The sequence below is a fragment of the Exserohilum turcica genome, assembly GCF_000359705.1.
Source record: "Exserohilum turcica Et28A unplaced genomic scaffold SETTUscaffold_1, whole genome shotgun sequence".
Taxonomy (NCBI): Eukaryota; Fungi; Ascomycota; class Dothideomycetes; order Pleosporales; family Pleosporaceae; genus Exserohilum; species Exserohilum turcicum.
Genome location: NW_007359914.1, coordinates 1,654,073 through 1,679,437, shown reverse-complemented (window position 1 = coordinate 1,679,437; position 25,365 = coordinate 1,654,073). Strand labels below are relative to the sequence as shown.

Below are 25,365 nucleotides of genomic sequence, written 5' to 3'. Positions count from 1 at the left end.
CCCTTGCGCTAGATTCTTTGTCGATTATTGCTGTTCATGGTTGGTCTGAATTTTACAGGTGCACTTGCTTGCACATTCGCTTTGTCCGTTGTGCAGCTCAAGCACGAGACGCAGTGCATAAGTCGATATCCACCCGTCGATATTCCGTATTCACTCGTATGCAGCGCTATATTTACATACTCAGAATATATCCTATGTATTAAACATGTATTACTCAAGATCGTCCGCTCCCCCCGATGCATCCATCAACCAGCTGCCAGCACGGGGCCGAAGAAAGCCCATAATTCGCCCTAATGACTGAACATGCTCCAAGACATCAAGACAGATAAAGACATGCTCGGAGTCTTTACAAATCTCGCTCTCAACACTCTTTTCCTAACCTCTCTTTGTCTTCCTCCGAGCCCGCACTTCCACTCTGGACGCGTACACGACCTAATCACTACAGAGCAATCCCGCGGCTTTCCCGAGGCTTCGCAGTAAGTATGCCCCGCCTGTCCGCCCATCCGGGGATGCAGAGGCGGTCTCCGAACCAGAAATAATAAAAAAGAAACTCAAGAAAGAAAAGAAAAGAGAAAATACCACGAGATAAAAGATGCGGAATTCACGTCATTACACACCGAGCATCCAACCTGCCGCTCTCATCTGGCATGCATGAGGCGGACAACCCCCCCTGCGCCACTGTCGGGTCGGGTCCAAAAGCAGCCAAGATCCTCGGTAGTACCGAACCCATCACTCTTACTACACGACGTCCTGCTCAGAACTTCGCTGAAGATATCATCACAATCCCCCCCATAAGTAAGACGCGTCGCCGCACTAAAACGCCATGGCCGGCCAAATCTCCTCTTCCTCGTCTCCCTCGGTCCTCTGCTTTTTCAACCCGGAACATACATCTGCTGCTGCTGCACCATGTCGCGTGCGCTCCTCACCACCACTACTACTACGCTCCGAGCGTCTGCACGCCTGACGCCGCGGATATACTCTTCTGTGAAAACACCAATACCAACACCAATATGCACCGCAGCACCACCATCACCGTCCCAAACGCGATGGAGCTCGCACTCACCCCTGGGCACCACGCCCGCGCACGCCCGCAAACCCGTCACCATCACGACGCTGCACAGCATGCACCGCAAAGGCGAGCCCATCACCATGGTGACAGCGCACGACTTTCCGAGCGCCCACGTCGCCGACCACGCGGGCATGGACATGATACTCGTGGGCGACAGCCTGGCCATGGTGGCGCTGGGCATGGAAGACACGAGTGAAGTGCTCCTCGAGGAAATGCTACTGCATTGTAAATCCGTGTCGCGGGCTACCAAAACTGCATTTACCGTATATCTCCCTCCTCTCTCTCTCCCCCCCCCCTCTCTCTCCTATTACCCCCCGTAAAACCCCAAACATCCCCAAACATGTCTAACCAGAGCCCGTGCAGGTCGGCGACCTCCCCATGGGCAGCTACGAAATCTCACCCGCACAAGCCCTATCTTCGTCGATCCTGATGCTCAAAACAGGGCGCGTCAAAGCCGTCAAACTCGAAGGCGGCGCCGAAATGGCGCCCACCATCTCGACCATTACGCGCGCGGGCATCCCCGTGCTCGCACACATTGGCCTAACACCGCAGCGCCAAAACAGCCTCGGCGGGTTCCGCGTGCAGGCCAAATCGGCGGGCTCGGCGCTGAAACTGCTGCGGGATGCGCGCGCCGTGCAGGATGCGGGTGCGTTTGCCGTCGTGCTGGAAGCCGTGCCTGCTGAAGTCGCAGGCTTGGTTACCGCCGAGCTGAAGATCCCGACGATAGGCATCGGAGCTGGGAATGCGTGTTCGGGCCAGGTTCTCGTGCAGGTGGATATGCTGGGCAATTTCCCGCCCGGCCGCTTTCTGCCCAAATTCGTCAAGCAGTATGGCAATGTGTGGGCCGAGGCGCAGCGCGCGCTGGAACTGTACAGGGATGAGGTCAAGAGTCGCGTGTATCCCGCAAAGGAGCATACGTATCCCATGGCCAAGGAGGCGTTTGATGAGTTCAAGGCTGTCGTCGAGGAGGAGGAGGAGAGGGGCAAGTCTGGGTCGGAATGATTGCTTTTGGAGAATCTAAAAGGAAAGCTTGTGTCGTGGGTACAATCTTTTGCAAGACCAGATAGATGGCCATGTCGCATCATGTATGGAGTGCCATGATATAGAACCATATCCCTCTCTACCTATTCACCGCTCATAGTGCAGCCCACCAGACATCGAGAGAACTCATACAAAAAAAAGGAGCTTTTGGTTCGCGGGTATACAATATATAATACAGGATGATGACGAACAAAAGAAAAGAGGGGCGTAGACCGTAACTTCATCAAGAAAACACAGCTTACACGCCGCCTTCCTTAAAAGTTGAGTCGAGGTTCCCGTGGGGTGCGGTCACCAAAGCCACCTCCACCACCACCTCCCCCTCCTCGCCTGTCTCCACCAAATCCACCGCCGCCTCGCCTGTCACCAAATCCACCACCACCTCCTCCTCCTCGCCTGTCACCGAAGCCACCGCCGCCTCTCCTGTCGCCAAAGCCACCACCTCGGTCACCGAAGCCACCTCCTCGCCTGTCACCACCAAAACCACCAGCCCTCCTGTCACCGCCAAAGCCACCAGCCCTCCTGTCACCACCGAAGCCTCCACTCCTCCTGTCACCACCGAAGCCTCCACCTCCACCTCCACCTCTTCGGTCACCGCCATAGCCACCCGATCTACCCCCGAATCCTTGTCTGCCGCCAAATCCGCCACCGCCACCGCCACCACCACTAACACTTCGTCGGCCAAGCTGAGATGTCACAGAAGATGGCGGCGGGGGTGGCGTCTCCATACCCCAGCCAAACTCTGCCAAACGGTTGGCGCCCTCAATCAACTCACGCTTGTCACCATACCACTGGAAGCTTCCAAAGAGACCGCGGAATGCTGCATCAAGATGGTCGGGGTATACCTTCTTGTGCGCCTCCAAGCTGTCCGACAGGATCTTGGCAATGTCCTCTGGTACCTCAGTAGGCTGGCTCATGTCGATGGCTGCAGTCTCCAGCTCGTGCGTCACGTCCGTGAGAGGCAGGTCGCGAAGACGGCGGTGGACTTCTTGCCTCTCAAATGGAGTAACAATCAACCAGCCCTCACCCTCCTTGCCCGCACGACCAGTACGTCCAAGACGGTGAATGTACGACTCACGGTCACGCGGGAGACCCATTTGAATGACGTGAGTGACATCTGGGAAGTCCATACCGCGGGCCGTCACATCAGACGAGAACAGAATGCCCGACTTGGCGAAGCGGAAGTCGTCTGCAGCCCTTGTGCGCTGTCCTTGAGTCAGCTTGGCGTGAATCTCGAAGCAACGGAGACCCGAGAGAGCATTGCTGCGCTTGAAGCCACCGCCAAGCTTGTAGAATACAGAGGCAGCGAGCGTGACTTCGGCGGTGCTATTGAAATAGGCAATGGCCTTGAAAGGGCGGCCTTCACCAGCCTGGGACTTTTGGTGCTGCTTGAGCACGAGCTCGTAGAGAGCGGGAATTCTGTTCTCAAAACCAGACACCAGAGCCATGTTCTGGGGAATTCGCTGGTGGGTGGGTGCCTCGTCTTCGTTGACGCACTTGGCAAAGTGGAAGTTGGGGCGCAGAGTCTGACGAACCAGGTGCACGACATTGCGAGGAATAGTAGCCGAGAACATGAGGTTCTGGCGCTCCGTCTCGGTTGGGTCAGGAAGAAGCGTCCTGATCTCATCAATCTCCTTCTGGAAACCCTCGTCGAGCAGGCGGTCGGCCTCGTCCATGACGAGCGCGTTTAGATTTGGCGCCTTGACGCGAGAGTACTCATCCGAGAGGATGTCGTACAGTCGGCCGGGAGTGCCGATCAAGAGATGGCATCCTTCACGCTGAGTCTTCTGGAGCATGAGCCTCTTCTGTGTGCCTCCGACGGCAGTCTGGACAATGATGCCAGTCCCCGCGGTGACTTTCTTGGCTTCGACGGCAATCTGCTCGGCCAGTTCTCGCGTGGGAGAAATGATAATGGCCCTGATGTCGTCGGGCCGGGCGCGCTTGTAGCCTCTGACCCTTTCGCCGAGTTGTGGGTCGTTTTGGATGATACGCTGGATGACGGGGATGAGGAAACCCAGCGTCTTACCAGTACCAGTCTTTGCTTGTGCAATGCTGGAATGCGTCAGTCGGTGTTCTCTCAAGCGCAAAAAAAAAGAGTCTTACACGTCTACTCCGCTCAAAGCCTCGTTGATGGTCCTGCTCTGCACGTCCGTCATGGTCTTGAGCCTCATCTGCTTGGTAATGGTGTTGATGAGATTGGGGTGGACAAGTCCCCGCGTAGCGAGGTCTTTGAACTCTGTAATAAGTTCATGTTGTGGTGCGCTCTGTTCGGCCTCTTGTGCCACGGCCTGCTGCCACTTTGCGCTGTGGTGGAAGCCCGAGATGGCCGCATTCGCGAGGCGCGACGACTGCAGCGGTATCCGCAGGAGGCCTGGCGTGTAAGTGAGGGGTGTGCGAAGGGTCCTGGTGGAGATGGCTGCCAGGCTCCTCGAGAGAGTGGCCGGGCATCTTCTCACTGCGCCAAACATGATGTGTGGCGAGGGGCACGCAGTGCGCAGAAACAAACCGGGTATCTGAATGTGTAGAGCAAACAAGAAGAGAAATTTTGTGCGTAGATGCCTCAATGGAAAAGGCGACTCTGGGACCAGAGAGTGGGAGAAGAGGCGTGTGGCTGCAGCGTCGCCAGAAACTTTGCCATGCACTTTTTTGACGAGGGACGTGCACCGTTTACGCGCTACGAAGAGAAGACTGCCCGCCATGCCGATAAGATAAGGGCGCTCGGGCCCACCAGCCTCTGCCCTCTGCCCTCCCCTCTGCCCTGCGCCGCGTCTCTGAATCAATGTATCCATCATCATCATCTTCCTCTGTTCTGTAACTTGATCAGGCTATGCAACCATGAAAATGCTCAAACGCCATCCCCCATGCAAATGCAAAATCAAACGTCGCCTCAGTTGACCACCTCGGCCTCGCCCCGCTGCTGCGCTTCCGCCGCCCTCACGGCTCGCAGCCCCTCGGCCAGGCCCTGCTGCACCCCTCCAGTCACGCCCGTTATCCACCAGATGCTCATCTCGTTGATGGCCTGTCCAATCATGCCGTCATTCATCTGGCACACCGTCTGCGACAGCCTGAGTGTCCTCCGTCCAATGTCGTCGACCGTGGCGACGCTCGTATTGACGACCCGCTTGGTGATTTGGTGCTTTCTTTCAAACCGATAGGCGTGCGACAGAAACAGCCGAATGTACGGTAGGAGAAACTGCAGCAGGAGAAACGTCTGCAGCACCAATGTCGCTGTTATGCGATGCAGCACAGTCGGGTCCTGTGGAGGCTTTTCCTGGGCGCTCAGGCTCCGTTGCGAGGCTGGCAGTATCAGCGCCCCCGCATTTGCGTCGTTGGCTGCATCGACGACATCCTGAGGGAGGGCTGCTTGGAGGCCCAGCGTTTCCTCTGGCGTGAGCTTTGCGGGCAAGCCCCGAAGCAGATAGGTGATGGCGTGAATGTACAGCTGGCGTGTGAGTGTCGCGCATGGCTCCTCGGAGCTGCTTGTCAGTGCGCTGGATTCTCTCGACGCTTGGGCTAGCAGACTTGTCCCTGCATATCGTGTCAGTAGACATTCTCCCTCGGCCAAGCTCCCTCTGTGCCGTACCTAGATTAGCGTATTTCCACCGGATTCCCGTGCTCGTCTCGTGGGCGCCCAGCACCGACAGCGGCGCATTTCTCGGAGACGCTGGCCCTTCAGATATGTCATCCGCAAAGTCAACCTCCGCCTCGCCCAGAGCTGCCGACAGTCGGTGGGGTGTGATGAATCCGCTTGGAGGCGTGGACGAATAGCCCGGCGGTGGCGTCTCGGGCTGCGGTAACTCAGTCACCGACTCGGATTTTGCGTGTGAAGTTCGACCCCGTACATCACCAAGGGACTGGCGGAGGGAGGGTATCGTGGGCAGGCGGTTGGACAATATGGCGGGCAGCACGTTGTAGATCATGCTTGGACGAAAGCTGCTTTCTTCGGCGTGCGTAAAAGAAGGCGTTTCCAAAGACGTCGGCGCGAGATCTGTCTGTTGTACCTGCAGCATTTCCGTCTGTGTCTTGTCACCCACGGTTGGCGATCAACGGACGCGAATGGGAGTCGAGCAGACACAGTTGCAGAGACAGCGACGGGCGCGCAAGGAGAGCATTTGAACGCTTTGCGGCCCTATGGCGGCTATGCTCGTTTGGCTGAGACGGCCTTATGCCGAATTGGACAAAATCCAGGTCGCGCGTGTGGTGAGGCGGCTTGCATGTGAAAGTGTTGAGCTGTGCGGACGGCGCGGACGCGTGCCAGGGTCGTCCAGGCCCGATTGCCGACCTCTCCCGCCGCCAATGAAGTCCAACGGGGGCGAACGTGTGTGCAACGTTTGCTTCGCTTTCTTTTTCCATGGTTTGGTTATGTGCTTTAGTCTCTGGCCTTGCGTCCTTCTCGAATCCTCGTGCGCGAACCTTTTCCCCTTATCCACACCCGCCCATGTCCGCGACCGTGACCGTGACCGAGCCTTGCAGGCATGCCCTATCGCCTCTCCAGCTCCACCCGATCATTGCCGCCGTCTTATCTCAGGGCCTTTCATGTGTTGAGACGACACGTGATCGTCTTGTGCATGTGATGGATGGCGTCTGATCATGGTTCCATGAGCCCGCTGGCATCCATGCTAGCCTTCTCAAGCTGCAAGCAGTCTCCTCGCGCCTACACGTACCAACACGAATGAGCCAAGTCCACTAGGAGCCGCGAGACATCTGTCACAACGCTGATCGTGGCAAGACGCAGCCTGTCACCGCCATACGTCATCCCACGCCGATCCACGCCAGCCCATAACATGTGCAAGGAGAAAGCCGCATGCAGCCATCTGCCAACCTCGGCGGCGAATGCTCCGCCAACACGAGCTTTTGCCATGGCCTATCCATCCAACGCCTGGTATCGCGCCACCTCGTATCATTCTTCATCCACCACGTCGATCACCTCCCCATCGTGTACGAGAGTACTTGTAGAACTGTAGATGCCAATGCGTCTGCTATGGCGTCGCGGTGCATGTTAGTAGACGGCGGAGGTATCAGTACTCGGCCACCAGCTCGAGTACACTGTATCCGCACAAGTGAGCTGCCCACGTGCTCATCATTCTCCTCTTCTGCCTCGTTATTAACAAATAAAGCGCACACATTCTGCGTTGGCTTCTGCTGACAAGTTAGTCGACGTGCTCAGTACACCCAATTGCCTGCCTCTTGGAAAAGGCTGCCGTGATCAAAGTGCCCTCATTTGCATCTGTATTCGGCCGGCGTTTCAGGCTGTGCAGAGGTGTCTGGTAATATACACTACATCTGGCCAGTTGATGCCGTCGTAGGAGTTGCAGTGATGAGAGATGGCGACTATAAGCGCGCACTGCCATGTGCAAGCTCGAACCATCTTTGATGAAGGCAAAGGCAGACCATGACTCTGGTTGTTGTCGAGGCAGCGACAGGCCTGGCGGATCTGGTTCACGCTTGTGGTTTTTAACCGTAGTGGTAGCGTAGTCGGACGGCTCTCGAGGCGGGATCACGGCATTAGCACCATGCCTGGGTGCGTGGGTGCGCTGTGTATATGTCAATCAGATGCTTTACTAGTGGCCGTTGTGGAGCAATCTGTGTTGATGCATGAACTGATCATCCCGCCCTCGGTATTACACAGTTCGCGTAGATGTGGAGGCGGACTCGGTGTATGGATCGTGTGCATACCGCAATCTACGTTCCTTTTTCCGAGCTTTTCCCCAGAAACGTCAAGCCGCTTGGTCAAGCACACAGTGGTTCTGGTCGCGATGATGACCGAGGGGGTTGACGAGAGCAAAGGTCTCCAAGTGGTCCGCATCGTGGCGAGCCAGGACCACGTACTCGAGTACCGCGCACTCAAGTACCGCACACTCGAGTACCACGCATAGGGAGGGCGACAAGCTGTGTAGTCCTGGAGATGGCAAATGGCCAGATGGACCCAGACGCCGGCGTCGGCTCCCAATCCCCTGCATACTGGGCCAACAAAGGCACGCCCAGGGGCAGGCTGGCAGATGGATGTTTGGGCCCAAGCAGATCCAGGAGAAGTGGGGTCGGGCGGTTTAATGAGCAGGAGTCGAGGCAGAGCAGAGCAGAGGCGTGTCGCGGAGGAGGCGCTTTGTCAGCTAGGCCGCGTGCAGTAGCATGGGCGTCCGAGCGGTGTTGACAACAAGGGTGCGGGTTGTTTGGTTGCCAGGCGGTTTATTTGCGTGGTTCGCGCGACACGGCGACGCTATCGCCGCGTCGGGCTAGCGCGCCCATGCCCATCCATCATCATGCCAGCCTCCACAACAAACCCTCTCTTTCCTTGGTCCACGAAACCTGACCCTGGCCTGCAACGCGCTGTCCTCGCTCTCAATCGGCTCGCTCTCTCTTCTCACCCGCACCCTAGACACTCGCCCACGCGGCTATGGCGGCGACGCGCTGCTGAAAAATCCCTCGACGTGCCCGTTTCGTCGCGTCGTGAGCTAACCTCGACCATCACAATCACACGCACACCTGCCCCTCCCGCCAGCCTTCCCTAGTCCCGCGCCCTCGATCAACCCCCCACCGCCGCCCACAGCTACGCATGGCCGCAGTGGCTCTTCCTCCCTCGCCCCAGGTTCTTCCAGTCATGTCGAGCCGTCGCGTCCCTCTCGCCAATCTGCAAAATGCCACAAACTCCCCCATGCGCGCACCACCCACCGCAGGAAAGCGCCAGCGCTCCCATGCCAGCGAGCAGCGCGACATCAACTATGGCCAGCCCCCGCCCAAGAAGCAGATGATCGAGGTCGACGACGCCGAGGCTCGTCGCCATGGCCTGGTCCGCCGGAGCGGGGCCCAGCCCACGGCCTTGACCAGGAAGCTGGAAGCCGCCCGTGAGACCAAGGCCCCCTCGAAGCAGGCTGCCCAGCGAGCTGCCCAGGACTTGGAGACGATCCGCCAATGGCAGCGTCACTACCGCAAACTTTTCCCCCAGTTTGCCTTTTACTTTGATAGCGTATCTGATCCGCAAAAAGACAAGCTTATGAGCAGAGCCCGCATCCTTGGCTCGGTGCGTACATTCTACAGTCACTCGCGTCTCGATTGCTAACCCCATGCAGCGTGAGGTCAAATTTTTCTCGAGAGAAGTCACCCATGTCATCACCACGCGGACCATTCCCGCCGACCTTGATGGAAGTTCCTCGGCCCACAAGGGAACCGTCAACCCGGCCCAGCTGGAGAATAAGAAGTCTGTGTTTGATGCTGCCCTCGAAAAGTCGGACCGCGGTGACATCTTGTACAAGGCCAAGAGCTTGGGAATGAAGATATGGTCTGTTGACAAGGTGCAGCGCATGATTGATACCATGTTCAACAAAGAGACTGGCGAGGATGTTGCCAGCCACTCCACGCGTCACAGTGCAGCTGCACAGCAGCAAAAGGGTCGCCCTGCGGACCTGCAGAGGCTGCTGCAGAACGAGAAGATGGACCGCGACTATGTCATGGCCTCGCAGGATATGATTCCTCTCCGCGGATACTACGTCTATGTGCACGACATGGACGAGGTCACGCGGCCAGTCATGATCCGAGAGTACCAGAAGGTCGAGAAGGAAAAGGGCAAGTGGCCGCAGTTCCGCGCTTCTGGCAACGGCAAATGTCCCTTTGTCGAAGATCCCCATTTCGGCCGCCGACAACAGGAGGAGCAGGAAGCACGCCGTAGACAGGCGGCAGCACCTCCACGAACGCGTGCCGCCTCTGCTTTGGAAGAGAAGAACGCGCTTCTCGAGAACAACAACCTCGCCCGCCGTCCTAGTGCCCCCGCTGCCATGATCAAGGAAGACACTGAGGACGCGAAGCCACTAGAACCCCCGAAAGCCATTCCCCCCAAGCGATGCAACACGGCTGATGGCCCACCGCCCATGTTCGGCAGTGCTCAGGCTAGTATCCGGGCGATGCCTCGTTGCATTGCCGGCGAGCCTGTCGCGTCTGGCCTGCACCAGTCAAACGTGACATCTGCTATCCGTTCCCAAATGATTTCCTCCACCGCTGCTGCACCCCGTGCCGGTAACAGCAAGGAGGTCAACCAGTTGAAGCGAAAAGTCCTTGAAAAGAACAGCGCGCCGTCGGCGAATACGAATAGTGGCCATTCGTCCGTCACAAACGATGTCAGGACCGCGATTACCCAGGAGCACTCGCAGCCCATGCGAGCGGCCAAGCGCAAGGCTCAAGAGACATTGGGCCGAATGCACGACGATGGAGACGAAGAGAGACAGGCTCGCAAGGCGGCAGCTCTTCGCCGACGCAAGACTGTTGAAAAGGAGTTGAAGCCAGGCTACTGCGAGAACTGCAGGGAGAAGTTCAACGACTTTGACGAGGTACGAATCATGGCTGCATTCCTGCGGGCACATTACTAACAGCACACAGCACGTCGTCTCACGCAAGCACCGCAAATTTGCGGCAAACTCTGACAATTGGGTTGAGCTCGACCAGCTACTCGCCCAACTTGATCGTCGATGAGCCTTGTGGCTCATGCAGACTACTACATGGCCACAATTGCATCCGTCACGGCGTAATGGACGATTCCACTAATACCCACGAAAAGGTTTCCTTTCCCACACTTCTATATACTTGTCTCGCTGAGGCCCTCGTATTACTCTCCGACCGAATACCCGTTTTTGACAGCATTTTCGCGGCGCAACTTCAAACTCCCAATTTTGGCGACACGCACAACCTGCACATTTCCTTACTCAGTATAGGCCACGATCTCTGATCCCTGGTGGCTAACGATACACGCGTCCCTTTGTATATACCTATTGCATCATGGCCTTTGCCGTCTCTTTTGCTGGTTATTGCGATTGCGAGCCGGCTGGCTGCTGGTGGTGGTGTGCGCGTTTGCGCGTGTGCTTGGAAAGAGGCGTTGGTACTACCATGGTGGTTTGAAGGACATTGTCATACTAGGGGAATTGACGACAAACGTATTACCACAATTGCTTCAGCTTATGTTATGCATCATTATCACATCAGATATGTATACAATATTAGATATCGAGACGAGGGTTGATATTGCTTTGCCAGATTGTTTGTACATGACGCTGTTTGTGTGGTGGGGCTGGGGTTGGCTAGGCCTACGTTATACCTCCGCCTGACTATCGCCTTGGGCCTACTTTCGTATCTCCCACGACGAGCAAAGACAGCACATCTAAACGGGCTCGTTGCAGCACTATTTTTGCCGTCTACAGTTTTTCCTCATCGTCCACACCTTGCTTTGCATTTCGTCAAAAACAAGCCTCATCCAGCTTCGCCATGTCGGAATCACCCAAAGAGAGGATACCCGAGGAAAATGATACCACAGATGCGCCGCTCAGCATGGCAGCATCTGTCGTGCTGACCAATCTACCGAAAGATGCGTCTAAAGCTCTCGAGACAGCAGGGAATCTGACTGTTCAAAAAGGTACATGCAGCCCGTCTCATTGTGCTGAGATTGTTGTTGCTCCCAACGTCCCTTTGCACGTGCTTTGCATTCATCCCCCTCTCCACATGACTACATGCATCCATCCATGCACTCACCCCCAACCTTCAAAACCTCCCCTTTTCTAATTCCCACATCCCAGTAACCATCCGGCTCCAACCCATCGGCTCCGCGCCACACCTAACCCAACGCATCTTCAAGCTGAGCACGAACCAGCATTTCGCCACTATTGTGCGTTTCCTGCGCAAGCGGCTGGGCGTCAAGGAGCATGAAAGCGTATTTTGCTATGTCGGCAGTGTGTTTAGTCCCGGGCTGGATGAGGGCGTGGGGAACCTTTGGAGCTGCTTTAAGCAGGGCGAGGAGTTGGTGGTGGGGTATGCGCTTTCGCCGGCTTTTGGGTAGGGGGGGAAGGGCCGGAACAGGAGGTGTGCTGTGCGTGGTAGAGGTGCTGGAAAGAAAATAAAAAGGAGGAAGAAAAGTTTTATTGGACAATGGGTAAGTACGTAGACGATAGCTTCAAGCACACACAGTCTACATTTTTCATTCCATGTCCAGCTACTGTATGCAAAACAGGCTAGTTAGAAAGGGCCCAAATAGCAACGAAGTATCTTATCAAGTAGACCACCCAATCAAATACCCGAAAGCGCATTAAATCACCGTCCGCGGAGCTCTCTGCAATATACGCCATACTTCCTCCCACTATCACTGTTCCAGAGCGGAAAAAAAAGAACAGGATCGGGATCTCTCTCTGCCTTGCCGCGACTCCGGTCCGACTACATAGCGTTTAGGTACTTATGCGATACTGGAGCCCCCATTGGTGTGGCTGAACCGCCCGTTCCCCACTTCAACACCAACTGCTAAGCCACCGCTAACACATGCTAGACAAGTCTAGACGACAAGCTGAGAAAAGGGGGGGAGGGGGGGGGACATGGGTTGCATTCCCATCTGCTCAATGACTCCTGTTCCCTTTTGCCGCTGCCATGGGGGCCCTGGAATGGGAATTGCCTGATTCTCGGCTCGTGGGCATTTTTCATCGCCTGGGCTTGTTACTTGGGTATTTACTTACTTACTTAGTTACCCCACTGAAGTGAAGAACAGTGCTGCTGGTGTGCGAGAACGTTGTAAGTAAGGTTCAGGTCAGGTCAGACCAGCAGCAGCAGCAGCAGCAGTATTTGAATCGCGAAAATATCGTCCCCCCCCTTTTTTTCTCTACACTTGAGGGGAAAGAAAAAAAAGAAAAGAGGAAGAAGAAAATGCCATCCAAAGGAATAAAATGCTTCGCCTACATTGCCGTCGACGGCGTACAAATCGAATTCAGCGTCCCCAAGCAATCCATCAAGCTATCATCCCACCGCCAATTCCTCACCCACCACCTCGAAGTCGAGTCCAAGAACCTGCCGCGCTTCAGGTTCACGGGCGACTTTGCGTTTACCGTACGGCGCGAGGGCTGCGAGCTAACGCGGCAATGGGTCGCGGTCAACAGCATGACTGGGAAGCTGGAAGCAGGGAGCATGCTCTCCATGGAGCAGACGCCCGCGCTGTTCCCCGAGGACGACATGGCAATCACATATGGATTCTACGACGCAGGCCCAGGGCTCGCGGCGCTCCCGAAACAGCATCAATGCTACGTGTGCGTGACACCCAACTACTCGCACTGGATGCGCGACGCGATTCCGCCAGACTCAGACCTCGCAGACCGGCCCTTCAGCAGAATGGTGCTGCCGTCGTCGCACGACGTGGGCATGAACAACATGGCATCGAGTCTGCAGCTCCTGCAAAACGCCGGATCGGGCCTCGTAAAAGAAGTCCTGGGCCGCAGTTTACCGCGCGCATTCTCCATGCTGAATCGCGCCACCGACGCAGCTGTCAAGCGCATCGCACCAGATATCATCCGCGCGCTGGCCATGACACAGAAAGATACGCTCGATGCGATGCTGCAGCTGGGAGCCCGCTACTTTGAGTTCCGCCCTGCGCAGTGCCATCGCAGGTTACAGAGCATCACTACGCTGCCGGATACGCTGTATTTCCAGCATGGCGCTATACCGGGGATGCCGTATCGCGTGTTGCTGGAGCATGTAGTGCGTTTTCTTGGCAGCCACGGCGATGAGATAGTCGTGCTGCAGAACCGGTGGGACGGCGTGCCAGACGAGTGTCCGCGGCCGACCGACGACCAGCTTCACGATGTGCTGTGCGAGGTGCTGGCTGGCAAAGAGATCGAGGTGGGAAGTGAACACGACATGATGCACAAAAGCATTTCAGAGCTGCGCCGCGAAACAAAAAGACTGATTGTACTCCGAGACGTGCCGCAGGCCTCTAATTACGATGACGAGGCCAACGCGACGCTGACGGGCGACGAAATGGTGCGCAAACTACATGCCATGGCAGACGAGCAGTGCCATCGCAGTGAACCCATTACGCTGCTGCAGTGCCAGGCGACAGCCACGAATATCAGGGACGTGATTATTGCCACGGTCCTGGATTCAGACGTCAGTACCAGTCCGATTCTCGCGACCAAGCCCGTGTGCGATGCCAAGATGCTGCCGCTGCTAAAGGGCGAGGTAGGCCGGAAACTGATGGGCGGAAGTGCTGGGGTGGTGGTTGTGCTGAATGATTTTTTTGATGGCGCTACGGCCGATGTGGCGGTAGAACTGTGCAAGGAGAGGTTGACGTACTAAGTATCAAGATTATTTACCCCATCATCTCTCCTCTTGCGTTCGGAGATAGAGGACGGGTCGGTAGAAGAAGGAAGAAAGATCGGTCGAGGAGTAGAAACAACAGGCCAACATCAAACACATGTACAAAAGGATCAAGAGTATCAACTTGAGAGTGTAGATTTCTATATAACCAGTCATGTCCATCATCATGTCCATCATGTCCATCATAATCATAACATCATAACATCATCTAACAACGCAAACAGCTCATGCACCATCCAAAAGAAACATGAATGAATCTATGGTATCCGAGCTCTATGTGCAACGAGGAAGAGGGGGAGGGTTTGAGAGAAGAAAAAGTAGAGTAATAGTCAAAATATCATCACCACAAAACCACCCAGTAAAGAGTATACATCCCTCTCCATTAGCCCAAGCGTGTGTGTGTGTGTGTGTGTGTGGCGCGTCAGCCTTGATCCCGTGGCCATTGCTCTCTTTCTCCCTTGTCGCATCGTTCCCTCGTTCAAGTTGCATAAACATTCCAAGGGCCGCGCCCACTTGCCGTCTGCACCCATAGCCTGGCCCTCCAACCCCCTTTTCCCGTCTCACCCATGTCAGCCAGTTTCCGTCCTGATGCTAAAGTAATGGAGAACGTTGAAACACCCAAAACACCTCCGGCCCATACCCTGAAAGTCTTTGTATCCCAAGTCCTTTTGCAATCAATCAGTCGTCGACGAGCATGACTGGCGAGTCTACCGCTGGTTGAAGAACCAGCTTGTCCTCTTACCCTTGTTCGACTCGCCATCATTGTCCTGCTTCTGAAGGTTACCAATGACGGGAAGCACAGGTCCGTCTGCGGCAGCACCGCCGCCGCCGCGGAGGGGCTTGGCGATACGGGAACCAACGCCACCGAAGCCAGCGTACGAAGCACCGCCGGCGGGCGAACCAAGACCACGGGTTGAGCCGGCTTTGGCGGCCTCGAGGCGCTCCTTGACGGCTGTGAGTTGAGCTTCGAAGCTGTACGGGGTTAGCACATGTCGTTGCAACAAGGTTTGCTCAACATACCGGTGGTTGGCTGCGGTAAGCTTCTCTTGCGAGTCTTGCAGCAGACTCTCCAGAGACTGTATCCGCTCGTTGCGGGCAATGAGTTTGCGCTCTGCAATGGCAACTTCCTTCTTCAGGGAGCTGTTCTGCTCGACGAGCTGGCGCTGAACAACAGTGAGCTGTTCAAGGTTGCGCTCGAGGAACATCATCTTCTTCTGCTGGGCGCGGTTGTTCGAGGTGCGGAGCACATTGTTATACTGCTCGCGGGTCTCATCCAACGAAATCTCAAGCTCGACAACCTGGCAAGGTTAGCATGCTGTTTCTCGGCGCACCATCAATACACTTACCCGTTCGCATCGGTTCTGAAGATCACGCATGAGGCTCTTCTTCATGTTGTCAAACTCGGCAATTTGCTGCTGCACAGTCTTGCCATTGATGCCGTTGGCAACGCCGTTGGCAATCGCACCACTCTTGATGCGCTGCTGGAGGCTCTCGTTCTCAATCCTGAGCTTCTGCGTCTCTTCGATGAGTCGTGCATTCTCCTTCTTGAGGCTCTCGACGAGCTCGAGGTTGCCCTCTTGGCGAGCCGAGTAGGCCTCAGCAAGTCGGGCCTTGACCTCCTCCTTGTCTTGCTCTGAGAGGTTGCTCTCGAGCAGCTCCTCGTATTGAGCCTGAAGACTGTCGAGTCGTGCCTCGAGTGCCTCGCGGCGCTTGGCATGTGTACTGTCTTCCTCACTGCGTGCCGTGAGGGAAAGTTCTGCTTGTCGCACAATGCCTTGCGTCTCGACAATCTTCTCGCGCAAGTCTTGAATGGCGTCTGGTGCAATCGCCTCGCCCGCTGAGCTCATCTCGTAGAGTTGGTCGAGCTGTTCGATAATCTTGCGGATGGTGCGCTCGTTATCGCTGAACACCTCACCACCAAGGTCGAATCCAGCCATCATCTGCGCCATGGCTTCGGCCTTCTTCCTCTTCTTCTCGTCCATGGCAGCAGACGTTTCCTTTGCATTCATCTTGGCATCTAGGAGCTGTTGCTTGACATCGTCCAACTCGGCAGTGAGCTCCGCGTTGGCCTCCTTCAGTCCGTCCATGGTGATCTGCGCCTCCTTGCCCTCGAATTGGATCTTCTCGACTTGCATCTTCATCTCGTTGAGCTCAATGGTGATGCGCTCGTTGTCTTTGTTGGTCTTGGAATCTCGTTCCTTGTAGTACTGGAGCTCTTCTTTGACAGTCTTGAGCTGGTCTTCGGCCTTGGCAAGTTGCGATTCCTTCTCGGCGACTTGGTCTTGCAGCTCATTTTCTCTTCTCAAGAAGTCGTCCTTTTCGTCCTTGTCTAGTGGTATGCTTGGCGTGCCTGCGCGGTCGAGATCCAGCCGCGAATCCGGGCGTGGTGTTTCAGAGTTTCTCGTCGACTCAACTCTTGATGGCGTGGCGGGTCGTGCTGTTGAGGCAGTCTTTCTGTGGGTAGAGGTGGGAGTCTCTAGCGGCTGTATCCACTTCTCTTTCGGCACCGTCTCTCCTCCGCGCCACAGAGTCACTTCACTCTCAAGCTGACCAATGTAATTCTCAAACGTCGTGACTTGGCCTTGTACCTTCTTGAGCATAGCCTTGAGCTCGGCAGGACTCAGCTCAGCGTTGACCTTGGCCTTGTTCTTGATCGTTTTAGCTCGCATACCAAAGCGGAGAGTACCGACGGTTTCGACATCGTTGTAGCTACTTGGCGAACAGTTGATGATGAGGGTTGTCCGTGAGTTACCACCTAGCGACTCCTGAAGGATACGCGTGAGTTTGGAGTCTCGGTACGGGACGTGCTGCGCCTTGCTGTCCGTCAAGCAGTTGATGACCATACCCAGGGCACTCAAACTCTTGTTGATTTTCTTGGCCTCTTCTAGCGTCTGTCCGCTCGCTCCAGTCTTGCCAACCTTTTCGGAACCTGCCAGATCGACCAAGAACAGCTGTCCGCTCTTCAGGGATCCGGTCTCGACGTTCTTCTGGTTCACGGTTACGACGAAGATGGAGTGCGATCGCGAAGACTCTTGGTTCATGTTTGTTGCAGAGACGGCTCGTGCGGATCCACCTCTTCTCAAGACCTCGTAGACCTCCTCCTCGCTCGAGACGTACACCTCGAGGAGGCCCTTGACGTAGACTCCTCTGTTTTTCTCCTCGTGCACCGGCAGGTTGTCGTTTTGCGGGACGAGCAAATCTCGGATGCGCTCCATGTAGATTTCCATGTAGCTCACGCGGACGGTATACTCAATATTGCTCGGCGAGGCCAGGATGCTTGCAAAGATCTGCTGGATGATGCGGGGGATGACTCCCTTGCCGACCTCGTCGTCCATGTCGCTGCCCATCATGGTGTAAGACTTTCCGGCACCCGTTTGGCCATATGCAAAGACGGTACCATTGTAGCCGTTGAGGATATCGTCGACGGTGGGGCGGATGGAGTAGTTGAAGACATCCTCCTGGCGCGACGACATGTCGAAGACACGGTCAAAGGTAAAGGACCCGGAGGCCTCTTTCGACTGTGCACATGGCGGTCAGCAAAAGGTGCCGAGCGAGCAGGCTCTGGGGATGCCGCCGAGCGACGTTGTGGCATACCTGGATCGTACATGTGTCATCGGAATTAAACTCGACAATGGGCTCTCCACCGCTTGCTATCTCGATCTTGTTCTGCGGGCGGAACCGCGCCACCACTGCAGCGTCGCACCGTCAGCAAATACGCACACTTGGACACAGCCTCGAGCAGAGGGCTTTGGCGGGGGCGGCGGCGCACCTTTGATACTGTTGGAGCCCCTGGGGTGGATTTGTTAGCCATGGCTCGCCCCTCCTCCAAAGAGTCGGTGGAGCAGCTACTCACGACATGATTGCTGGCTACGATCGCGCTGCGGCCCAGCGGCCTCGCTCAGTCTGCTCCGCTCAGGCTCAGCGGCAGGTTTGTGTAAGAGAAGGAGAGTGCGGACCCGACGAGCAGTCGTGTTGTGGCACCGTCACGTCTCACACTGTCTCGGCGCGTGGAGGTGGGTAATTACAGCCCCCCGCTCTGGTTGGTTAGGGGGAGTCGATGAAACGGCAGTAAGTTGTTCCTGCTGGCGGGGCAAGGGATCCCGGGCTAGTGGCGTTGGCGCCACGGGGCGGCAATGTGTGTGTGTGTATGGCGGGAAAGGGGGGTGTTGCGTATGTGCGTGGGCGCGAGCAGGACGGGGCCTTGGTGGTGGTGATGTTGGGGTGCTAATGCTAATGTTGATGTTGTTGGGCTTTGTCGAGGTGCTGCAGGCTTCGGCCTGAGTTGCTGCGGCCAGGGCCTGCAATTCCCCCCCGCAGCCAACCGCCCTGACGCAGGTCCCGCTGCCTCTCGACTGGTCATAGCACACGTCGCGGGCCACATGCCTCTGCTCCTACGCGACATGATGACATGCACTACATGTCTGTCTACCAGGCGACGTGCCTCGCCCCCAGCCTCGCCGCCGTGTGGGCGTGGCTAGTGCTCTGTTGCGCTGCTAATGCAGGGCCGCCTCAGCCACGACACAACACTACACCACGCCGCATGCATCCAAGGTCGTCAGGCAGAGAAAAGTAAAAAGCGCGTCCTTGAGTTGACTACCTAGATATGTCGCCCCCAAACCAACGAGAAAGCAGACCATACGCCGCGCTGGAACAGATGTCGGGCAAAAGCCCCTGAACTGCCAGTCTAATACATGTACCATAGCCCTTGTAAATTCATAACTCCATACGATGCCATCATGTCGTCAAAATTCGTCTCTCAAGCTGCCAGCCTAGTCTTCCCAGCTCTTCTCCACCGTCTCGCGGACGCGCTTGGTGTATTCCTTGCGGTTCTCCTTGTAGAGATTCGACGCTTCGACGTTGGCGGGCGACGATGTGTTGGGGTCGTTGAGCAGACTGTGTCTCTGGTCAGTACTCGTGCTCAGACGCTGCCAAGTGCAGTGGCAACCTGCCTTTGAATGCTCGTCAGGATGGCGGCGACATCGTACGTGGGCGACCATCGGTTCTGCAGGATATCCAAGCACAGCTCTCCCGTGCCGTATACGTTGGGATGGAACATTTGGCTAATGAACTTGACGCCCGGCGGCTTGTTGGGGTACGCTTCTTCAAAGTGCATCACAAGGCGGAACGTCCCATCTTCAAAGGGCGTATCGGCTGGGCCTATTATGACTGCATTCCTGCTCGCCGGTCAGCCGAGGAGCGTCTCAGGAGCACAGGACGGAGGCTGTCGCTGGGACGGCACAGGATACAAGGGAACAACGGCGTAGGGCAGCGGATCGGGATGTCGTGTGGTCGGTAGCTGCAGTGAGACGTACCAGGTCATGACATTGTCAGCAACGGGAGAGGCTGATACACCAGCTGGGGGGTCCGTCTGCATGCGCTGTTACACTCTGTCAGCTCGACGTCTAGGGGGCGGGCATGGCGAGCTCGTCGTGGCTCGGCGGAGTAGCTGCTGCGCACCTTGAAGTCGCGCATCAAGCGGCGGCGGGCGGCGGTAGACATGATTGCGCGAGCAAAGTCGTGAGGACCAAGGGCGGATGCGGGGGCGACAGGAGGAAGGGGATGGGCGGCCAACTTGAGCGTGTATGTAGCTGCGAGTGTGCTTGTTGCACCGGTTGCGGGCGTGGGACAAGGTCGTTGGCACTTGCCGCCGTCGGTCAATCACCTGGTGGAGGCGAACGCCACCTCACGTGCGGGCGACAATCGCTGGTCCCACTTTGACGGCTCCGCTTGCATGAGCAAATCTAACTTCCCCCTCAATGCTCCCCCATGCCCCCCATGCTCCCGACTATCCTCTTTGTGCCTCTACGCGCAGCACCTCGCCGTAAACAGCTGGCCCTGACCGCTATTCTGACCTGACATTGCAATCCACGTTGCACACGCATTCGGCACGTGGCGTTGAAGGCATGAGCTGTCCATATTCGGCTACTTACTTGATAATAACTAAGCTGCTATTGGCCTGTGCATCCCCTCATATCTTCGCCCTCGTGCTCATTACACTACACTGCGCCCAACGCCAGTCGCCGCCCCCTCACTTTCATTATGCTGAATCTACAATGTCCCGTCCTGGTCATCGCTGCTCTCATAAACCCATAACGCCCGCAATCGCTCAATGGCAAGACGGAAGGAAACTCGCTCTCGCGCAGCGCCGAGTAGGAAAAAAGAAACCCCCGCGCATTAGCCCTGGAAGACACGGAGGATAAGGAAAAAGAAATTCGTCACTCAAAGCTCGCTTGCTTACTCGCCAGCTGCACCCGCAACGCCATGGTGCGTTGCTGCAGCAGACTTCTCACGGCCCAGGTAGTCCACAATGGGGAAACGGGCACGGCGTTCAAGCTCGTCGAGGGGAATGTGAGACCGGATGAATCGATCCCTGTCGTACGATGGCGGCTGGTAGTCCCACGACTCCTTGCGGCCAATCTTCAGCGCACTGCAAGCAAGCTGGCGCATGCGCTGGCTGCGGAGGACGTCGTTGTGGATCTTGGTAAAGTCCCACTTCTCACGCGCCTCGTGCTCGAATTTGGCCAGAACCTTCAGGTGCTGAGGGTCCTTTGACTTGGCCAGATCGTACAGCTCTTGCGGGTCTTCGGCGAGATTATAGAGTTGCGACCCATCTGCCAGAGAAAAGGTAAACTTCCACTGATGGCGCCGAATCATGTACGTCGGAGTAATGGTTCCTTCGCCCATGTACTCGCCAAACACTTCGTCCTTGCCTGGCTTGTCCGAGACAAGGTACTCGTGAAGGCTGCTACCATCGAGCGGCAGGCGCTCATCAACTTGGCCTCCAGCCAGATCAACAAACGTCGGCAGCAAGTCCATTGTCGACACAGACTCCTTGACCTGCTTGGGGGCGAAGTTGGGACCGTTGATGATCATGGGCACTCTGGCGCTGTTCTCGTACCAGCTCATCTTGTACCACAGGCTCCGCTCGCCAAGCATGTCACCGTGGTCGCCAGAGAAGACAATAATGGTGTTCTGGTCTAGCTTGCAGTTTTTCAAAAGCTTGACCAGCTTACCAACCTGGTCGTCGACGAAGCTGCAGGCAGCAAAGTATGCGCGGCGGGCACGGATCTTGGCCTCGTCTGGGACGGGGTTGTCCCACAAGTCGATTGTCTTGAGGAGTCGCTGCGAGTGCGTGTCTTGGTCCGCTTGGGCAATCTCAACCTTGGGCAGAGGGATATCAACGCCCTCGTACCTGTCCCAGTATTCCTGGATCATCGTGTAGGGATCATGGGGGTGGGTCAGAGAGATGGTCAAAGCGAATGGCCGACGGGTAGCGGGGTCTGATCGGACGTAGTCATAGAGGTATTGTTGGGCCTGGGCTTGAATGTTAGCAAAACTACCGGGCTACAACATAGGACGAGCTTACTTTGTGCATGACATCCTCGTCATAGTCGAGTTGGTTGGAGCGCACGCATGGGCCAGCCTGCATGACGGAGGACATGTTGTGGTACCACTCCTGGCGCTCCTCTGGCTTGTCCCAGTTGACCGACCATCCCAAGTCTCCCGGGTAGATGTCCGAGGTGAGTCTGTGTTCAAAGCCATGGAGTTGGTCAGGGCCAATAAAATGCATCTTTCCGGCCAGTGCAGTCTCGTAGCCCTGTCGGCGCAGGTAGTGGGCGTATGTGGGGGCTTCAGGACCCAGGATCGAAGCATTGTCGTATCCCCCAATTTTCGAAGGCAGCTGGCCGCTGCACATGGTGAACCTAGACGGAGCACAGAGAGGCGAATTGCAGTAGGCGCTGGCAAAGTTGACACCGGTGCGGGCGAGTTCGTCAAGGTGAGGTGTCTTGATAACTGACTCAGGGTCGTTGAACTTTAGCATGGGAGCGGCCATCTGGTCGGCCATAATGTACAGAATGTTTGGGCTCTTCGCATTGTCGCTGCTGCGCGTCTGGGATGCATAGTTTTCGGACTGCTGGCGAAGAGTTTGGACAGTGATGAAGTCTCCGCCTGGCTGGCCAGCCGCCAAGCCGTTGTCGACTGGGAATCCATTGGAACCATTGATGCTACTGTTACCATTGGCGTTGATCGAAGAGTCAGATGTGAAGGAAAGGCCATCGTCACTTGGAGCCTGGGCCTCCTTGAGTGTCTGCTTGGCAGGATGGATGTAAGAAGGGGGAGGCGACTCCTGGTCCAGCAACACACTAGGCGCCATTGTGCTGCAGCGAGGCTGGTTACAGAAGGACTGGTCTCTTGGGTTGGGTGTGGAGGCGAGCAATTGGATGAATAGGCAGGCACGCGGCGCGGTGTCCTGGCCAAGTGTAGTGGATTTCGGTCCGAGTGAGGGCAGAGAAGGGATCTTTATAGACAAGCCCAGCGGCGCCACGCGACGGACTAGACGTCGGGGAGCGCGGTGGATGTGGGGAAGACGCGGGCTTGACGCAGTGGACGAAAAGGTGGGTGACGACCTCCAGTGGTCACGCAATCCGACGCAATCCACGTAAAACCGGCTAGGCCGCTTTGGGACAGGCAAAGTCACCGTTGGAGCCCTCGAGCCTACTGTCACCACACCGCCAGCCGCTCTGGCGCCAAATAGGCCCGACCAGAAGAAGCACCATTCCGTGGGCGACGACGCCCTGCTCCCACCATCACGATTGACGTCTCATCCGCGCCGAGAGCCCCGTTGTGTCTGTTCATACACCCACACCTCTGGCGGCGCCAAGGCATCGTGTCTCCCGCACCGCCACACCCTGCCCTGGCACTGCTTCTTCGACTGCATGGACGAGCTTCCCGGAATATTTACCTTGGAGCGTATCTGAATGGCAGCGTGTGGGCGTGTCTTCCTGTCCGCCCCGGCGCGCATCGAGCAGCCTCATGGACCGACCGACGTCGACGTTGACACAACAAGGCTGCCGGGGGGTGTATGCAGGGTTGATAGCGGGCTAGTCGATCTCTTCCGGAGCCATCTGGAAGCCAAGGATACGGTATAGGCCTGGACTATGGGCAGAGAACAACGCCCATCAAGAGCATCGAGGCGGCTGAGGTCGAGGAGCCTTGGCACGCCAATGCCACAGCCGGCGCGCCCATTCGTCCGCATTCCACCACCCCGGTCTGCCCCTGCGACGTCTGCTCTACTACCACCAGAACCCACGGCGCCTTTTCACCTCCCCCGTCTGCTGCAAACGCCTCCTCCGTGCTCCCGGTCGAGTGTTCGGGACGTCGCATCCAGCTAGCTCCACACGAGTGGCACGCGGGCAGCAATGCCTACACGCCTCTGCTGTCAGAACACGGCCCATATCGCGCCAGAGAACGCTCACGACGCCACGCAGTCGACTGCCAGCGCCTGCAATTCCATGCTCATGGCTATCTTACGCTCAGCTAGCCCAGACGGGCCATGTTCTGCCGTGTTGGCAAATCAAGACTATCTGCTCGACGTGGACTGCAGCTGCTGCCCGTGCTGCCGACAGCGCCATGCACCCCCGGCAACAGACGCATGCGGCTCTCTGACAAGTCGGTGCTGAAAAGACGACCCGACCCAATACCACGTGGACACACCATGTTTCTGCGCCCGTGGCAACTTCATGGACATTCACAGCCAACCTTTAATTATGCTTTTCGGCCTGCAGCAGCAGCGTCTTGGCGCCAATTCTCTCCTCCGTCCTAGTTGCACTGCTGAACATCATACGCCGCATTGGATCGGATCAACCAAGCATTTTCTCTTTTTGTTGCAAATCCTGCTTGGCAAAATGGTACCCAGCGGCTCTACGGAGCCCATCCGTGGGCACACGGATGATCATCTTGTCTGCCATGAATCTGCTGCACCACGCAGCGAGTGACCGCCATCTCTCCTTGCTTATCTGGGTGGGTCGGTAGCAAGCCTCCAGCAGACCACACACAGAGTCCGGGAATACCGAGCAGTGGGTGTCTCGATATGATCAATCCGCCATGTCATACTTGCAATTTACTGAACTAGCCCTCAGAGCCCAGGGTCCCAGGGCCCACAAATCGCGGCATCCTCGCACTACACCACAACGTCCACTTCACCACCAGAAACTCAAAACAAGCAGCGCCACCAGAAACGAGTCGCACACTTCCGTCTCTGGATCACTTTTACATAATTGGACACGCGACCACGTCGTCTCAACCATGCGGTCAACCCCACATACGCTAACTGCCAACCCTTTTTTCCCAACAGTACCATCGATAAAGAGTATTTGCAGCTGCGTCAGCTCAATCCCCACATACGCTAGACAGCTCAAGATGCCAATGTCGCCTCCTCATGTTTCTTGGCCTGGTCGATGCATTGTCAAGATGTGCTCACGAGGACTACATCAGGCGTCCGTGATCGAATCGCCCGAAGCCCCGGAGCGGATTGACCTGCCTGCGATCTGGGTGTGGAACATGTAGCGACGATACCCGCTGTTCACCAGCAGCCCTCGATAAACATCCGACGGTTCGTCGCGCTCTGTCCGACGACCCGCTCGATAAGGCGACGGCCCGTAAACGGCTTCCGCCTGCTCGCACGTTGTAACGGGTATAGTCATCACGACCCTCGCTGCACTTACCTCGAAGCGAGCAACCTGATGCTTACAAACTGGACGATTTGTACAATGACTTGATCCGATTGGCCGAGATAGATCATGGCTCACGTGGACCATTGTCATTCGGCTACACTGCGTCTTCGACTTTTACGAATAGGGCATCTTCCACCGGAATCGCTGATAGACATGGAGACAAGACGATAGCGAAGGGCTTCCGGATCTGAAAAACATCTGATGATCGCATTTCTTGCAGCACAATGTTCCTTGCTCTCGGCCACTTTGAAGAGAAGGGCCGGCCATGTACAACGTTGTAACAAGCGCGCCTTACCCGTATACTGACAACGAACCCAGCGCATATTACAGAAAGACCAGGATCTCTGATAAGCATCTGATGAGAAGTCATGGGACTCGAGTCTTGTGCATTCTCTAACACTAGCGACCACAGTACGCGTCAGCCCAATTTCTCCATGTCATGTCTTTCACTGTGGCTGGCGCAGAAATGGCATGCTCAAACCGTTACATTGAAAATCCGCATGGGCATCTCCTGCAAGCCAAGTCCATGTGTCGCGCAGAAAAGCGAGTAATGAGTCGTATACAAACCAGCTACCTTTCGACCGAAATCCCGCCGGACTTGCATACAATAGCGTAGCAGCGACATGCACATATTTC

The 25,365-nt window shown here is 56.4% G+C and overlaps 9 protein-coding genes across 9 annotated transcripts; 5 read left to right on the top strand and 4 right to left on the bottom strand.

Annotated features, from left to right (window-relative positions):
* Nucleotides 1-108: 108 nt before the first annotated feature.
* SETTUDRAFT_162301 (uncharacterized protein) lies at nucleotides 109-620 on the top strand. Its single transcript, XM_008022582.1, has one exon. The coding sequence runs from the start codon at nucleotides 304-306 to the stop codon at nucleotides 478-480; it is 177 nt and encodes a 58-aa protein (XP_008020773.1). The 5' UTR covers nucleotides 109-303; the 3' UTR covers nucleotides 481-620.
* A 286-nt stretch (nucleotides 621-906) lies between these two features.
* On the top strand, nucleotides 907-2,186 carry SETTUDRAFT_178115 (uncharacterized protein; the record flags this gene model as incomplete). Its single annotated transcript, XM_008022581.1, has 2 exons — nucleotides 907-1,332; nucleotides 1,433-2,186. 2 exons carry the CDS (start codon nucleotides 907-909, stop codon nucleotides 2,069-2,071), a joined length of 1,065 nt encoding a protein of 354 aa, XP_008020772.1. The 3' UTR covers nucleotides 2,072-2,186.
* A 73-nt stretch (nucleotides 2,187-2,259) lies between these two features.
* On the bottom strand, nucleotides 2,260-4,666 carry SETTUDRAFT_113560 (uncharacterized protein). The gene is made up of 2 exons (XM_008022580.1): nucleotides 4,211-4,666; nucleotides 2,260-4,159 (listed from the first exon to the last, which is right to left on the bottom strand). The coding sequence occupies exons 1-2, from the start codon at nucleotides 4,573-4,575 to the stop codon at nucleotides 2,365-2,367; spliced, it is 2,160 nt and encodes a 719-aa protein (XP_008020771.1). The 5' UTR covers nucleotides 4,576-4,666; the 3' UTR covers nucleotides 2,260-2,364.
* Nucleotides 4,667-4,731: 65 nt separating this feature from the next.
* Nucleotides 4,732-6,282, bottom strand: SETTUDRAFT_162299 (uncharacterized protein). Its single transcript, XM_008022579.1, has 2 exons — nucleotides 5,691-6,282; nucleotides 4,732-5,635 (listed from the first exon to the last, which is right to left on the bottom strand). The coding sequence occupies exons 1-2, from the start codon at nucleotides 6,025-6,027 to the stop codon at nucleotides 4,995-4,997; spliced, it is 978 nt and encodes a 325-aa protein (XP_008020770.1). The 5' UTR covers nucleotides 6,028-6,282; the 3' UTR covers nucleotides 4,732-4,994.
* Nucleotides 6,283-8,705: 2,423 nt separating this feature from the next.
* Nucleotides 8,706-10,567, top strand: SETTUDRAFT_18322 (uncharacterized protein; the record flags this gene model as incomplete). Its single annotated transcript, XM_008021882.1, has 3 exons — nucleotides 8,706-9,125; nucleotides 9,175-10,425; nucleotides 10,475-10,567. 3 exons carry the CDS (start codon nucleotides 8,706-8,708, stop codon nucleotides 10,565-10,567), a joined length of 1,764 nt encoding a protein of 587 aa, XP_008020073.1.
* Nucleotides 10,568-11,353: 786 nt separating this feature from the next.
* On the top strand, nucleotides 11,354-11,921 carry SETTUDRAFT_85178 (uncharacterized protein; the record flags this gene model as incomplete). Its single annotated transcript, XM_008022192.1, has 2 exons — nucleotides 11,354-11,501; nucleotides 11,662-11,921. The coding sequence occupies 2 exons, from the start codon at nucleotides 11,354-11,356 to the stop codon at nucleotides 11,919-11,921; spliced, it is 408 nt and encodes a 135-aa protein (XP_008020383.1).
* An 827-nt stretch (nucleotides 11,922-12,748) lies between these two features.
* Nucleotides 12,749-14,251, top strand: SETTUDRAFT_133381 (uncharacterized protein). The gene has a single exon (XM_008022578.1). The coding sequence runs from the start codon at nucleotides 12,773-12,775 to the stop codon at nucleotides 14,192-14,194; it is 1,422 nt and encodes a 473-aa protein (XP_008020769.1). The 5' UTR covers nucleotides 12,749-12,772; the 3' UTR covers nucleotides 14,195-14,251.
* Nucleotides 14,252-18,792: 4,541 nt separating this feature from the next.
* SETTUDRAFT_162295 (uncharacterized protein) lies at nucleotides 18,793-19,822 on the bottom strand. Its single transcript, XM_008022577.1, has 4 exons — nucleotides 19,673-19,822; nucleotides 19,528-19,592; nucleotides 19,165-19,389; nucleotides 18,793-19,108 (listed from the first exon to the last, which is right to left on the bottom strand). Exons 1-4 carry the CDS (start codon nucleotides 19,712-19,714, stop codon nucleotides 18,985-18,987), a joined length of 456 nt encoding a protein of 151 aa, XP_008020768.1. The 5' UTR covers nucleotides 19,715-19,822; the 3' UTR covers nucleotides 18,793-18,984.
* A 562-nt stretch (nucleotides 19,823-20,384) lies between these two features.
* SETTUDRAFT_162294 (uncharacterized protein) lies at nucleotides 20,385-22,408 on the bottom strand. Its single transcript, XM_008022576.1, has 2 exons — nucleotides 21,582-22,408; nucleotides 20,385-21,529 (listed from the first exon to the last, which is right to left on the bottom strand). Exons 1-2 carry the CDS (start codon nucleotides 22,368-22,370, stop codon nucleotides 20,450-20,452), a joined length of 1,869 nt encoding a protein of 622 aa, XP_008020767.1. The 5' UTR covers nucleotides 22,371-22,408; the 3' UTR covers nucleotides 20,385-20,449.
* Nucleotides 22,409-25,365: the final 2,957 nt, after the last annotated feature.